This window comes from Temnothorax curvispinosus, unplaced genomic scaffold (assembly GCF_003070985.1).
Source record: "Temnothorax curvispinosus isolate PA1 unplaced genomic scaffold, ASM307098v1 QBEX01005665.1, whole genome shotgun sequence".
Classification (NCBI taxonomy): Eukaryota; Metazoa; Arthropoda; class Insecta; order Hymenoptera; family Formicidae; genus Temnothorax; species Temnothorax curvispinosus.
This window is the reverse complement of record NW_020215445.1, coordinates 97,985-112,312: the sequence shown is the minus strand read 5'-3', so window position 1 is coordinate 112,312 and position 14,328 is coordinate 97,985. Positions and strand designations below refer to the sequence as shown.

The 14,328-nt window shown below is 36.0% G+C and overlaps 1 protein-coding gene and 1 long non-coding RNA gene across 4 annotated transcripts in view; one reads left to right on the top strand and one right to left on the bottom strand.

Annotated features, from left to right (window-relative positions):
• LOC112455031 overlaps positions 1-12,697 on the bottom strand; it is a 34,410-nt gene extending 21,713 nt beyond the window's left edge. Inside the window, exon 1 of the long non-coding RNA XR_003040814.1 lies at positions 12,606-12,697. This is a non-coding gene — a long non-coding RNA (uncharacterized LOC112455031). The remainder of the gene's footprint in view (positions 1-12,605) is intronic.
• Positions 1-14,328, top strand: part of LOC112455029 (protein vein) — a 318,859-nt gene that overhangs the window by 279,315 nt on the left and 25,216 nt on the right. For 2 of the 3 annotated variants that reach the window (XM_025016714.1, XM_025016713.1), the window contains exon 5: positions 5,256-5,314. In XM_025016714.1, the coding sequence (XP_024872482.1) occupies positions 5,256-5,314 (59 nt within the window). Of the gene's footprint in view, positions 1-5,255; positions 5,809-14,328 lie in introns of those variants that run through there. The other variant, XM_025016712.1, reaches the window with a different exon arrangement.

Sequence of the window (14,328 nt, the reverse complement as noted above, 5' to 3'; positions counted from 1 at the left end):
ACCTCGACGCTGTCCAAGTTTTATTTTGTAAAGAGCTTAATTTTCGTCCTCAAATATCGTTCGTAAACGTCAAAGTCTAACACGCTTGAAATTAAATAAAAAATACGGTTCTCTTATTTATTTTCACCCTTAGTGTGACATCAAGTCGGCACGAAAGTAAAACAAAGAATGGAAAACTAAACGGAAACGGAAATGGGGGCAAGAGAGAGCCAGGGGCGACGACGAGATCGGGAAGGTAAAAGAAGAGAAAGGTGCAGGTGCAACAGGATCTCTAGTAGATTTGCTTCAACCACGTTTGTATGCGCGGTAAGTGTGGATGCAGCTGCTATACGAGCAACTAAGTAACCCAGTTTGCCCGCGCGAGAAGTAAGTGCACGGGCGAGGGTGGAAAAGTGCGACTCGCAGGTTGTTTCGACATAAAGTACGGTATATTATAGCCAGAGTTGTTCTGTGCATTCAAGCTCACGCGAGCGTAAACGCATTCGATCTGCACACGTAAATGTCCCAGAAAATGTGAAAGGGAAAAGGAGGTTGTATTATTAAAATAATCTATAATGTGTGTAAAGTGCGCAAGAGAATAAGATAAAAAAGAAAATATTATACGAAGGTTCTAACTAAACGTTGCATCTTCGTGTTATTCCAATATGGGAATAATTACTAGATATGCAGAAACAACAGATTAAAACTGGTTAACAGACTTTACAAAATCAATTAAAAAGTTTTAATGAACATAGATCTACAAAAATAAATTGTTTTCTAAAATTTTCAGTTTTTTATTTTATAAACTAAATCCTTTGGGAGATTTAATATACATCAATATTTCCAATATAGTTTAAAATATCAATTTATAAAAAACTTTGATACGTCAGTTCAGTCTTGTTTACATTATAAATATTAGTTTTTGAATGTAAACATATGCATTCGTACAACATATCGTATAAGACATGTTCGAGATGTATTGAATAGTCGTTTGAGAGTATCTGTCTTAAACATGTCCAATTCGAATTAAACACATCACACCTCCAAGATGTTGGTATTTTGAATTTTATCGAGACATCAATAATATTCTACTTTACTTGGGCTTTCAAAATCAAATATACTAAAACTGTCAATATCATTAAACTTTATTATTGAATTTTGTATAAAATAATCAAAAAAATTGAATACATGAATTCGTCAAAAAATCTCGCGTGAAAGATATATCGTTGTCTCGAAATATCTCGTGTAATACATATACCTAGATATTCTTTTTATCTGACATTACTGCAACTGCAATTATAGGATTCTACCGTCGTTGCAAAAAATATTACAAAAGGAAAGCGGTCTCCTTAAGGATGCGTTTAAATGCGGGCCTCGGAAAAAGCGATTCGCCTTTCTTCGGGATTGCTGTGCTTCTTTTAATTAATACCGAGAGAAAGAAAGACAACTTTGTTCAGACTGGCGCGGAAAGACAGCATTCGTCGGAACATCTCCCGCGCTCTTCTCGCGGATTTTCTGGGTTTTAATTAGTTTTTTGTTTGTTCTTAATCCGTAGTGTTATGCGGAAAAACGTTTTGAATTATTACTATGAACAACGTGCATCTCGTCGGCGCTTATCGCCATTGTACCATTGCGAGGCTTAAATGTGATTAAAACATCGTTTTCTGTAAAAAATTAACTTAACTCACGAAGTGTGCCGCGCGTTTTGCTCGTATGTTGTTAAAACAAAGTGGTCAACACATGATTTTAATAAATGCAGCAACGTTGGAAATTTCCATCTTGTCGTACTTTTCTCAGATTAATTATATGAGATGTCATTTAATTATAGTATTTTTTGTAACGCACAATACTAAATATTTTATATAATAATTAATAAGAAGAAAATAGTTATTAATCCTTATACCTCTAAAAATTAAAAAATTTTAATGCGTTAATCTTCAGTTAGATTAATTAGGATAAATATATGACAAAATCAAGTTTTTGGAAAAAGTTTTAAGCAAATTTTCATTAATTAGGAAATCTTAAATTTAAATTATGTATATTTTAAATTTAAAAAATTTTAAATAGTTATATAATATTTCCGGAGAAATTGTACATGTTGAACTTTATATTTTCTTTGTATGTATAACGGAATTATTCACTTATAGAATATAGATCGCGATTGTCTCTTTTGGATACATCTAATTGTATCTCATTAAATCTTGGATTGTCACTCTGAGATAAAAGTATATACTTAATTATGACAAATGTCAGCAATAATTAGGTCAATTAAGAAATATCGCGTTTTATTAATAAAGTGGAATATTTGATTTCTCGATTTCTATCCATTATATGCTATTTGACGACTAATCGGTTGCGGTTTGTCAGTTATCATGTAATGCTTAAAATGACCTGAGGATTAGTGAAACTAATCTACTGATGAGAATAGTGAAGTGCCTGCGCCACATTTCTGAAATATATTATATTATATTTTTTTATAAAATGGATTTTTTTATAAAACATCATATAATTAATGTTATAAACAATTAAACATAAACATAAATAAAAATTACATACAATTAGTCAATCGTTGGCAATCATTAATCAACATTCAGGGAGTGGATACAGGAGGAAATTGACGGATTCCCCGCAATCCTATCAATGATCTTGAATTAACGAGCCACGTTAATTTACGATTTTTTACGCGTTTAGTGTATATACATTATGATCCACACACCGTTGGTTGTGACGCAAACTGGCTGATGCAATCAAGAATCACGCCCTCGTAAAATGGGAAAAATGGATTTTTAACAACCGTCCAGAACCATTCTCGTCGAGGATATTTTATTTCCGCTCGCTCATAAAAGTAGGAAGACGGGGACGCGAAAATTCTCAGATTAACGCTTCTACAGATATCCATAAATTTTATCAATGACTTCTCAAATTTTCACCAAAATTACACGGAGGGCGAATCTCGGGAGATCATTTGAGAAAGTATCTGATGACACACGATTTAAAATATAACCAATCATGGAAAATGTCATTACATTTATTTGCGATATTTTCTTCATTTATCAACTTTTTTATAGCGTATCTCCATACACAGCCCGAGTTTTTCGTAGTCTGAGCATTAGTTCGGATCTATCCAATTCAAACTTCACTGCATATACGTCTTACCTAAGTAATTCTCGCAAATAGACGAACGTTTCGCGGGTTTCAGTTCACGAGTCAGGGTCCTTTTTACGGCGGCGGGTGAAAGAGTTGCCCGAGGTGTAGCGGATACACGCATGATTACGATAAATCTCAACGGAAGGCCAATTACTCGGGGCAGCAAAGTTAGCGGGACACGTTAATGGCTTTAAGTGAATGGTACAATAAATTGTACTATCTACGCCGCTGTTTTATTTCGTTTGGCAGTAAATCCAACGGGAAAAAGGAAGGGGACGCGGTATATTTAACGTAGGCCCTCGTAAATCCCGGCAAAGACAGCGCCGAAAAATTTTCAAATCAACTCAGCGAGATATTTATAACAAAGTCTAATTAGATCAAGCTCCCAATAATTGTGCATTAATAAATTGTCCATTTTGTTCAAAGTGACCCATTATCGCGATCTTCGCACTCGACCTTACGTATACTTATCGCGTTAACCTTTTAGCATGTGCCTCCTGTCACTATCTCTCTTCTCTCTCTTTCCTTTTTTTAATACGGTCTAAACATGACGCTTATATGTGCACGACAAATACTCGGGCAAACTCGAACGTTCAAAAAGACATGGTCGAAGAACGTAATTCTCTCCCGCAGCATCTCCCCTCTTCTCATCGCGGTGACACTTCTGGAACTCTCTCTTTCTTTCTCTGTCTCCCTTCATTCTTCCCTCCGTTGTTCTCCTTTCCGCTTCTCCCTTCCCCGCTCTCGTTTTACCTATGCGTGCGATTTCGCGAAATAAAAACGACGTGCCAAGTCTCAGACGCTCCAAATTTGTCGTGACAAAAATACGCTTTATCGCACGCCGCCGAGCACCCAGACACTATACGGCAGAGGTAGACTTCTCTCCGCCGCGGACGTCGGACTTCCACTGCGGTCGCAGTGCCGGATTAAGGATGCCCGATGCACGTCCGGACGCACGCGTTCCGCCAAAAAAGACCGCGATTATTACCGGATATTTATGCGTCTACTCGCGAGCGCGACTTTAAAAATTAGATTAACTCTTATAATCTAACGCACGTCTCGCAGACTCGAAAAAATTAATATGAGACGACGTATTCTTTTATGAAAAGCGCTTTTATTTAATTTCCTTGTGCGTGCAGAAATCAACAGCGTGACAACAGCGAAAATACGACGAAGACAGCGACAGACGACGTTTGCAATTAAAAGACGAGCGAACGGCTTACGAATCAAAGGAAAAATGAAAGAAGAAGATTGGTAGAGGAAAAGTCGTGCTATAATTTATTTATCCGGACACCGAGCGAACGCCCGGACTCTTAATCTCACAGTGGCTTCGAACGTCTCGTCGTGGTTAGTTAACCGCAGTCTTTAAATAGCCACGACGACGGCATAACATTATTTTTCCAAAGAAACGACGCATCGGCCTGTCTCTCCTCGAAATCCCCGCTATTCCGTCGTCTCCGTCCGCGTCTCCCCCGCACTTTTGCAGACCGCCGCGCGCGAAAGACGTCGTCGCGCGAATTCTGATACGACGCATACATTTAGTTAAATTAAGAAACTCACGTTTCACATACGCTCCCAAGAAAAATCCCGAGACGGACGATAAATTTTGCCGACGAGACGGTCTGGTTAGGATGGTGTCATTAGAGATTAAGGTGATATAAAGGATTAAGGTGATTAAAAATAAATGATTATAGAGATTAAACACGTCAGTCCTAATGTTAAATGAAGATGTAATTCGCATAATTCTATATTGAAAAATATATAGATTTTTTTCATTTATATTTTTAGATAATTAGATTTCTCTCTATTTTAGTGTGGAGGTATTTTAAAAAATTAATTTCATGGGAGAATAATGGGGAAGGAAAAAGAGAACGTTAAAATTAAGAAAATTAATAGAAGATGACTAAATGATGATTTTAATTTCGTTTGATAAAGATTAATTAAAAGCCAAGCCGTACCACGTTCGTGCTTTTTGAGAAAAGCATAATTATAACATTTTTCACACTATATGGCAAAAGTATTGTTTCTATTTACTATATCGTCTACACTTTACTGCACAATTTTGCAAAATGTAATCATATTTGAAAGATACTGATCGTTCACGGATTTGTTCGAATTTTCTGTTGCAGATGCGCGGAGGGCTTCACGGGTCTGCGGTGCGAGACGAAGGACGTCAGCAGCACCGGAAGTGTGTATAACCGGCGTAGGGCACCCTTTTCCTGCAAGCTGGGACTCTCTACCTCGTACTACTGCTAGCGATAATCGCGCGGGGCCCTTTTTAACCATGAGTAGACCTTTTTCTACCCTCGCGGTGTACTGCGGTGTAGGAACCCACGAGACAGAGTCGTGAGAGGGCCAACGCGCGACCAAAGAGGGAAGGGAAAATCGTATGAACGGAGAAAAGTAGGCGAATCAGGGACACGGACGCGAGACGATTGGACGAGGGACAGAAGTCGAGACAAAGAATTAGAAATGACGAATTTCGAATCCGTCGATCTCGGGCATTAGGACGGGTCCTCCGTACTTTACATAAGGACAGGTTCCAAAATAGTTTGGACCGGGCATTCGTACCTTTTTCAATTTCTACAGCTAATGCTACTTATACACCCTTTCCTTATTATCCTTCTTTCTCTCTCTCTATTTCTTCTTTCACTTCTTACCTTTTTTACCCTAATATATTTTTATTCGTTCTTCTCTTGTGTGAATATTTCTTCTATTTTCTTTCTACATCTTTTTGTTTTTTTACTTCTCCTTTTTACTCTCTCTCTCTCCCACTTCTTTCTTTTCTTGTTTCTCTTCTTCGAGCGTTATTACCAGTACTTTTTTCTAGAAAATGTCACTACGTGACATACTTACTCGCGCTTCCGCGGAAAGTTCTTCGGCGAGAGAAAGAGAGAATGGAAATGACAGAAAGAATGGGCGACGGTGCGAGAGATCATGAATGTGCAAATGAGCGTGTGCCGGCGTGTGAAAGAGGGAAGGAAAAAAGGGAGGAGACGCATCGATCTCTCGACTCTCCCGACTGCTCTTTTCGGCGCGGTATCATTGGGGGGAGAGCTCTCGAGCGACTATTCGCGAATTCGTACTGGCGGTGCTTGACCTAGAGGAAAAAAAGACACCGTCCAGAACGACGACAAGTGGAAGTGCGCGAGAGAGGCGGTTTGTGTCGCACACTTCTCCGTAGTCTCCGCGCGAACGGGAGAACAATACCAAAGAGCCCAGGGTCTCGATCAAGGACGGACGCGACCACGACGACGGATTGTCGCCTTTAGACGATCAGAACGACGTGAAGGGCCCTCACTCCTCCTATCGGCGAATTCTTTTCACTTAAAGCCACAATCAAGCCACGATCGACGTATGTGTGGTCAAAGTGGTCTACGAGTATCGAACCCTGATACTCGATAAGACCGCACCGTGAAACAATGTAAACGTGAGAAAAGGTCAAGGGAAAGGTATAGTTTTTGGTTTCGTAGATGATGGTCTTAGTACACATTTCGATCCGTGAAGGCTCTCTTCTTAAGAATTAATAACTAGCTTAAAGCATATAAAAAGTACAAGAGAACAAGAGGAATGTTGAAAAGTTAATTAATTATTTTTGAGAAAAAGAGAGAGCCGCCTCCGAAAGTAGTTTCTACGGATCAAACTTGCATTTTGCCAAGCCGATTATTTTTCTCTTCGACCTTTTTTAACGACTTTATTATTCCACGGCTCGGTTTTACTGAAGTCGCGGGTGGGCTACGAAACTAAGCCGTTGCATGTTCGTCGCTGTTGGGAGGCCGGCAAAGTGTTGGAATAATGCATTGAGCGTTGAGAGAGAATCCTAATCCATGAGTTCTCCGTCTTTACATTTTGAAGATACGAACAAGCACAGGTAAAATGCTTAGTACATAAAATGATCGTTGATTGAAAAAATATCAAAAAATGTCTTGCAAAAACATTCTTGATGCGTAATTATTAGCATAACACATTAGAATAATAATACTAATACTCGTTAATGACATTTTTGGTAATCTAGAGAACTAAATTTCTAACATGTTAAATCGTTAAAAGTATTCTCAATGATCATAAAGATGTGATAATTGATAATCAAATAAATGAGAAGTATAATGACATAGTGATATTTCAATTGAAAAAGTAAATTTTTCACTGAGAGAACCGACGACTTCCAGCAGCGACGTCTTTGTAGCAGCATTTTCGAAGTTTTTTGAATTGCAAATTAGGAATTCGTCACTGCGTAGATACGTGTAGAAAAATGGTGTGAAAGGAGGAGAAGGAAATTGGCCAGTCAGCGAGCGGAGTCGTGGGAGAGACACCACAGGGCAAAAACGATTTAATGTAAAATACGATAGTGTAACGCATTAGGCTAGCTAAAAGCAGAGACATAAGGTAGATAAAAGGAAGAGAAAGAGAGAGAGAGGTAAAAACGGATAGAGAGGAACTCGCGAGAGCAATGATGAAATCTCATCTCGACGAGGATAGAGATGCGGGACAGTCGGTCGAGAGGTTTTTGAGAGGTATAATAAGATCTGACCTCGAAAATGTTCTCCGTCCTTAAAATGCACGGATGTGTGTGGAGGAGCATTGACGGTATATCCATTTATTTCCGTTCTAATTAAAAGCTCACGAGGGTTCTTGTGAAATGGAACGGTAATAATATAATCGTGTCGATGAGGCGGAGATTGGGTCGAGCGAATCTTCGAAAAAAAAAATGTTGTCAAAAGACCGATAACGATCTCATCCGTCAGAAACCTCGACGAAGACTCCCATGCGCGAGTGAATACGGTGGGGAGCGAGAAATGCGCGCTGTACTCTAGCAGTCTCGCGCGCGCGGGACCTTATTTATGTTTTATATTATATTATATATATTATATATATATATATATAAATATGTGTATAAACATTTTTAATTTATTTATTTAATTCATTAATTTTATTGATTTACGATTAAACGTCATCACCACCTCGGCAATCGCTTTTGTTCTTAATCTTCTGTTGACCTTTCTGCACTCTTTCGTTTGCGCCGTTTCTCATCTGACGACAACTGGATACGCCAAAAGAGCGCTCAAAATCTTTCGCCTCTAATTCTCTAAATACAAAAAAGGAACAGAATGAAGCATAATCTCGACAATCGAATTTTAAGGAAGACGAATTTACACATCACGTGTACGCTTGCGAAGTCAAAAGATATAATTTTTAATTATGTATCCTGCTTTTCTCTTTCATCTCGTTCATCTCAAATTTCATATTTTTCGCTATATTTTATATGTCACATTTTATCCTATTATATTTCTATATTTCTAATAAAAAATATAACGGGTAGTTAGTAGAGTAGTATTTGCAAATGAAGAGTAAAAAATGTAGAGATATCTAAAATTATACGATGATCCAGTTTCAATATGATCTGTTTGCCATTTATCTCTTTCAAAGTTTTCATTTAAATAAATATCTTCATTATGCTCTTCATTATATAGTGGCGAAAATTTTTGTCGGTTCTTTTGTTGCCTTCAAACAGGTAGGTGTACTTTTTATTTTGCTATGTTCTAATTTGCACTCATCATTATTTAAACATTAGTTTACGTAATATTTAATTTTAGTTTCCTTTGATCGACTCATTAATCGTTGACGCAGAATGCGACTCGAATTACTCGAATCTCGTCGGATTTCTCTAACTGGCTCGGTTCACGACGTTATAAGCACATTTACATCGCATCGTATTAATTATACAAATTATACAATTAGACAAATTTTTTCTTTTACATCTTAAAATTCTAGTTATAAAATGCGTATCACAAATATAGAACAATATACACTGCCAGCCAAAGGTTTGAGAGAAATATTACATATACAATTAAAAAATGTTCCAATGAAACACCATTCAAAGTCCGATTCATGCCATATTCAATATTTTTTCTTAATTTGAAAAAAAATATGTATTATATTTAGCACGGCCGTGGTTAAGTTGTGTCTTCTATCAGAAAAAATAAATAATTTTGTAGCTAGATTATCTAGTTAAATGTAAAGGTGGCTACGAAAAAAAGTGTCTAATACTCTTTAGTGTTTAATAGATACTTTTTTCATCTTGTAAAAAATATTTTTTGTAGAACTTTCAAACTATATTAGTTTTTTTTTTTATTATAAAACAATGAATAAAATATGTTAAATTATAATGCATATATTTGATTTTATTTCATATACTACTAGACATTTTCAATTAATACCAAACTTTTGCCCGGCAGTGTATTCATATGGGGATAATACAAATGAGAATAAGTTAAACGCTTAAGCAGAAAGTAGAAGCCCAAATATTTAGTTTTAAATAAAAGCGGAAACGTATTTTACGAATAATACGTTGCTTTTTGCCACGAAGTATTTACGTCACATTGATCACAATCGCAGGAAATAAGATTTCTGATGTGAAAAATGTTTTGGGACAAAACAGAACTCCAAGGAAATGCCAGAGAGAAATTTTCATACTTGAGGCATGACTCGTTGCTTCTTTCAGCATCTTATTGCATCCCGACGAGTCGTTTTGGGACAAGTCACTCCTCCTTTCGAGGAAATAGCTTTCCAAGTATCTTCTTGCGGAAAAACTGGGGAGCGATGCGTAAATAACGCAAGGGGACGACATAAATTTCCAAATCGTCAAAGGATAACCATAAGAGGGTGAAAATTGATGGGGACAGAAACACGAAGGGAAAAACGGCATGTACATTTATTCACGTTTAGCTGGTAATAAAGCAAAGCGGCAACTCAATTCAAACAAGACGGAAAAATATAAAAAGTAAAACTATATTATAACTGGATAAATCTTTCAAGAAGAATTATATATAATCTCGATGAAGGCAGAAGGAAAATAAAACATAAAAAATTAGTATAATTATTCTAACGCAATCTAGATACAAAACCTACAAATAAAAAATGTTGAATTAATAAACCAAAAATGATTAATTCATCTCTAATTTAAAACTAAAGAACCCAAATGTTAAGCAGAGTTTTACTTTAAATCATTTATGATTCAAATATTTTTTATATACGTTATTTTCGAAAAGTAGAATAACTATGAATTTAATCAAGCGTACTTCTGCAAATTTAATAACAATTTAATTCAAATAAACAAAATAATCTTTATAATAAATAAATAAAAATGAATAAAAATAAATAAAAATAATCTCTCTTCAGAAAAATTTAATTCTAATTTTCTTTAGTTTCGAAAGTATCCTGTAATTAGCTAATTACGCGCAACCTGATAGAAACAAATGTGCAACGTATCAATTTAACCAAATAATTAAATTAACTATTTTGTATGATTAAAAAGCAGATCGGAAGAAAAGAAGAAATAGAGGAAAAAACGAGAAACAGAGCTAGATGGGAAGTAGCTATGGACGAATACACGAATATTCACTCTCGATCCTAGCGATGTATTTCACGTCCCGTCGTAAAAAACTCTCTCTCTCTCTTTCTCTCCCTATAGTCCATAAAGTTCGAACTGCCCCTACAGCGATCCTTGTAAACGCTTCTCTTAATCGAACTTCGTGCCCCGGAAGCAACTTTCTTCAGTAGAAAATGGTGAGGGAGGCCTGAGAAGCATCGTGTTATCGGTAGAAACTATCGAAAATGCGGGCTCGTCCTACTCTAAACTTTGCTTATGCGCATTTAGTTATACGAATAGTTTTGATTATCAGCCGCGAAACGGAAACTTCTCGGACGTGTTACGTTATCGGACACCCTTAGCCGTGGTGGAACCAATCGTGTTGAACTACGATCGTAAATTCGTGATTTGACAAATAAATTAGGAGAAATGACCATCGCCGATAAATCAGTGTGCATAAATAAAAAGATACAGGATAGAAATGTGAAAATAAAATAAAATACTTAGCGTACAAAATAAGATCTAAATGCACCATATTTGAGAGAAATAATACAACATACATTTAAAAAGAATATAATAGAGTTAACGAACTCTGGAAAATATTCAAATATAAAAATATTTAAAGTAATATTTGACTACATATGTGCATTAAATGTAAAGAGGTTCATTCTGTTTTGATATTAAGTTCTCCAAAAACATTAAAGATATTACGTAAATTTCATATATTAATTAATATAATTAGCTTAACAAACAGATAAATTACATAGTAAAAATGCTGTCAAGGTTCCAGGTGGCAAACTATAATGCATGGAATAATCAAGATAAATTGAAAATTTTAACCTAAATTTAATATAATAAAAGTATAAATGTTACTTCATTAACTAATAAATATTTCTTGATATAAAAAATACGAGTTGAATATAAACGTTCCGACTATTAACAATTTTATGGGAAAGATAATACTGTGATAAAAATAGAAATCAGAGTGATAATGTCGCAACACCATTAATCTCCCTGCCATCGATCTTACTAAATCAAAAACATTGATAAGAGACTTAAGAACAGTGACTCGATGACGTTAAAGTGACGACGACAAGGGAAATCTCAGCAATATTCGAAGAAAACCCTATTCATCGGGAATTTGATCATGTGCGTGTTAGTTTTATGCGGACGAAGCTGTCTGCTTCCTTATTCTTCGCTCTTGCTACGTCCGACCAACGTATTTTTATTACGTATCCTTGGACACCCTCGACGGTGGTATCTTTTGTGCGCTACAGATTTTTATGAAAAACACACACAATAACGTCCGCCGCGGGAAGGAATAAAACGTATGAATACTATGGACGACACGTGCACCATATTAAAGCTGTCTGGTGCGGCAAGAAAAATAGTTTTCTGCGCGATCGCGGAGGATTTATTTCTCAGTCGCAACAATGAGTTTTATTAAACTAATTTGAATTCCAAAGATATATACGATCAAATGGAACTTGACCGTAAGAAAGAGATGCTGTAGTGATGAGCACAACGCAAAGAGCTTAGGAAAAAAATATCCCGAGCGTCGGGATAATGGCTATGTAAAAATTCATGAGAATTTCAATCGGCAGTCTTCAATTTGCGAGTGGTAACGGCTTAAAATGCGTTTCAATGAGTACTTAAAATATCAACAGTAATCGATCTCACAGAAAAGCACGATAAAAGCGAATAATAATTAATTGTCTCGATAATTAACGAGAAATGTAATTAATTGTGCCGGCGAATAACGTTCAAAATAACGGCGGAGAAAAAAAGAGGATAATTATATTTAATCGGTGATAAGTGCCATTCTCTGAAATTGCCATGCAATCGAAATCCAATTGAATTCGCATATTTAAAATATAGAAAACAAAGCGTTTTAGTCGATAGTCGACTTTTACGTTGATCTCCGCGCGATAAAAACACATTCGAAATTCGATTAGCTCAAAGTTTAATAAAGACAATCATGCATCAAAAAACCGAAAGTTGTCACAGGAAAAAACCGCATTGAATATTAATGCTTTTAAAATATTCTCCCAGATATTGGATAAAATACGCGCTTAAAAATTTTACTCTGTTATAAAATTTTATCACTTACCGACGTGTCTCTTATATCAGCCCCGGCTCAAATGGTTTGTTTTCCATCACTGTTGATTGGACTACCGTCATTTTGTTGTTATTTGCACTTTACTTTGCTCGAGATATCTAAAACAAAGATAAGAACTTCTTAAAAAAAAATAGATGTTACATTTACTTAATGCATATGCATAACGTAAAGTTTTATTTGTAAAATATCTTTTTCTTATAATTTCGAAACATATTTAAGTTTTCATTACATACAGTACGTATTAGAATGCGAATTTTGACATATATCTGTGACACGAAAATAAATTAAATTATTTAAATTTAATTTAAGAAAATAAGTTACATATGCAACTAAATCAACGATATAAAAAAATTCTATATTTTAAATTTAACTTAATTTCCAAGATTACGAAGTTATTAATCTATAACTCATTTGCATAGCGCTCTAATAAGAATTTAGATTATGGTGAATATAAAAGAATACATAACCAAGATAATTACACATCATATATTTGATTAATTTATATATTCCTAGAAACTATTAAAATCCGTATGATTCCAATTTATCTCTATCTTACTCTTTATAATTTCTGCAAACTCATTCGAAATTTATCCTTCGCTATTAGATGCACGTGACCATTGGTCCTCGCGCTCAACTTCCGTCTACGACGGAAACTTGACATGTGAACGTGCCGGGACGAGAGTATCCTTCAGTTACGTCCGACTAATTGACAGCGGACGTTGAAGGTGTGCGGAGAATGGGCCCGATCTTTGACAGATTAATTCCTAAGGGAATCTACGAGATTAAAACCTCGACCTCAGGTGACGTCGCGCAATTTCCCAGATAACAGTTGAAATCGAAATTTTAGTAATATATAAACCCTTTTATATAACAACTCTTTCTACTTTTGCCATTTAAAAGCATGTGTTATTATGCATTGCTTGTGCGCGATGGAAATAACTCTCTAATAATGTATTACATCAGAATTAACTTAGAACTTTGAGTCGACGGTTTTTCCCTCAATTTAATTAATGTCAATGTCTTAGTGATGTTAATTAATTATTCTCATATCGTATACACGTGGAAAGAATCGCAGTGAAGGAATGAAATAATACGTGAAGTAAAAGAGAATAAAACACGAATAACCAATTAGAGCGGACCAGCCAAAGATGTTGGCTAGCGGCCAACGACTGGTAGAAGATTGCGAAAACCTGGCTATGCCGCGAAAACTAAGTTCACTTTTATTGGAAACAGAGATCCTTCTTATAACACTGCCGCGCGGTGCCCTCCTCTTTAAATCGAATTTCAGATATTTCGCCTGCGCCTTCTTGCCGGCCCAGCATCCTCCGCTACTACCTATAAGCTCGAAGACAATTGGGAAACCCAAAATTTGCGAGTACTTAAACGTATGAAACTTGGGAACTATACCAGGCGAATATCGCCTTCCCTGCTTTTCCATTCAGTCTCCATTTCACGGGCTCTACATGCTGACTCCGCAAAATTCATAAGAAATGTTCTCGAGAGTTCTGTTTGAAAGCTCGGAATTTCAAAAAGACTATATCGTTTATCAAACAACAATGGGAGAGACTTTTTGATGCGAAAATCTAGTTCCGTGTATTATTAATCACTTAGAAGAAACAAAAATCATTTTTTAAAGATATGAAAGTTTGGCAACAAACATTATTAGAAGAGAGAGAGAGAGAGAGAGAGAGAGAGAGAGAGAGAGAGAGAGAGA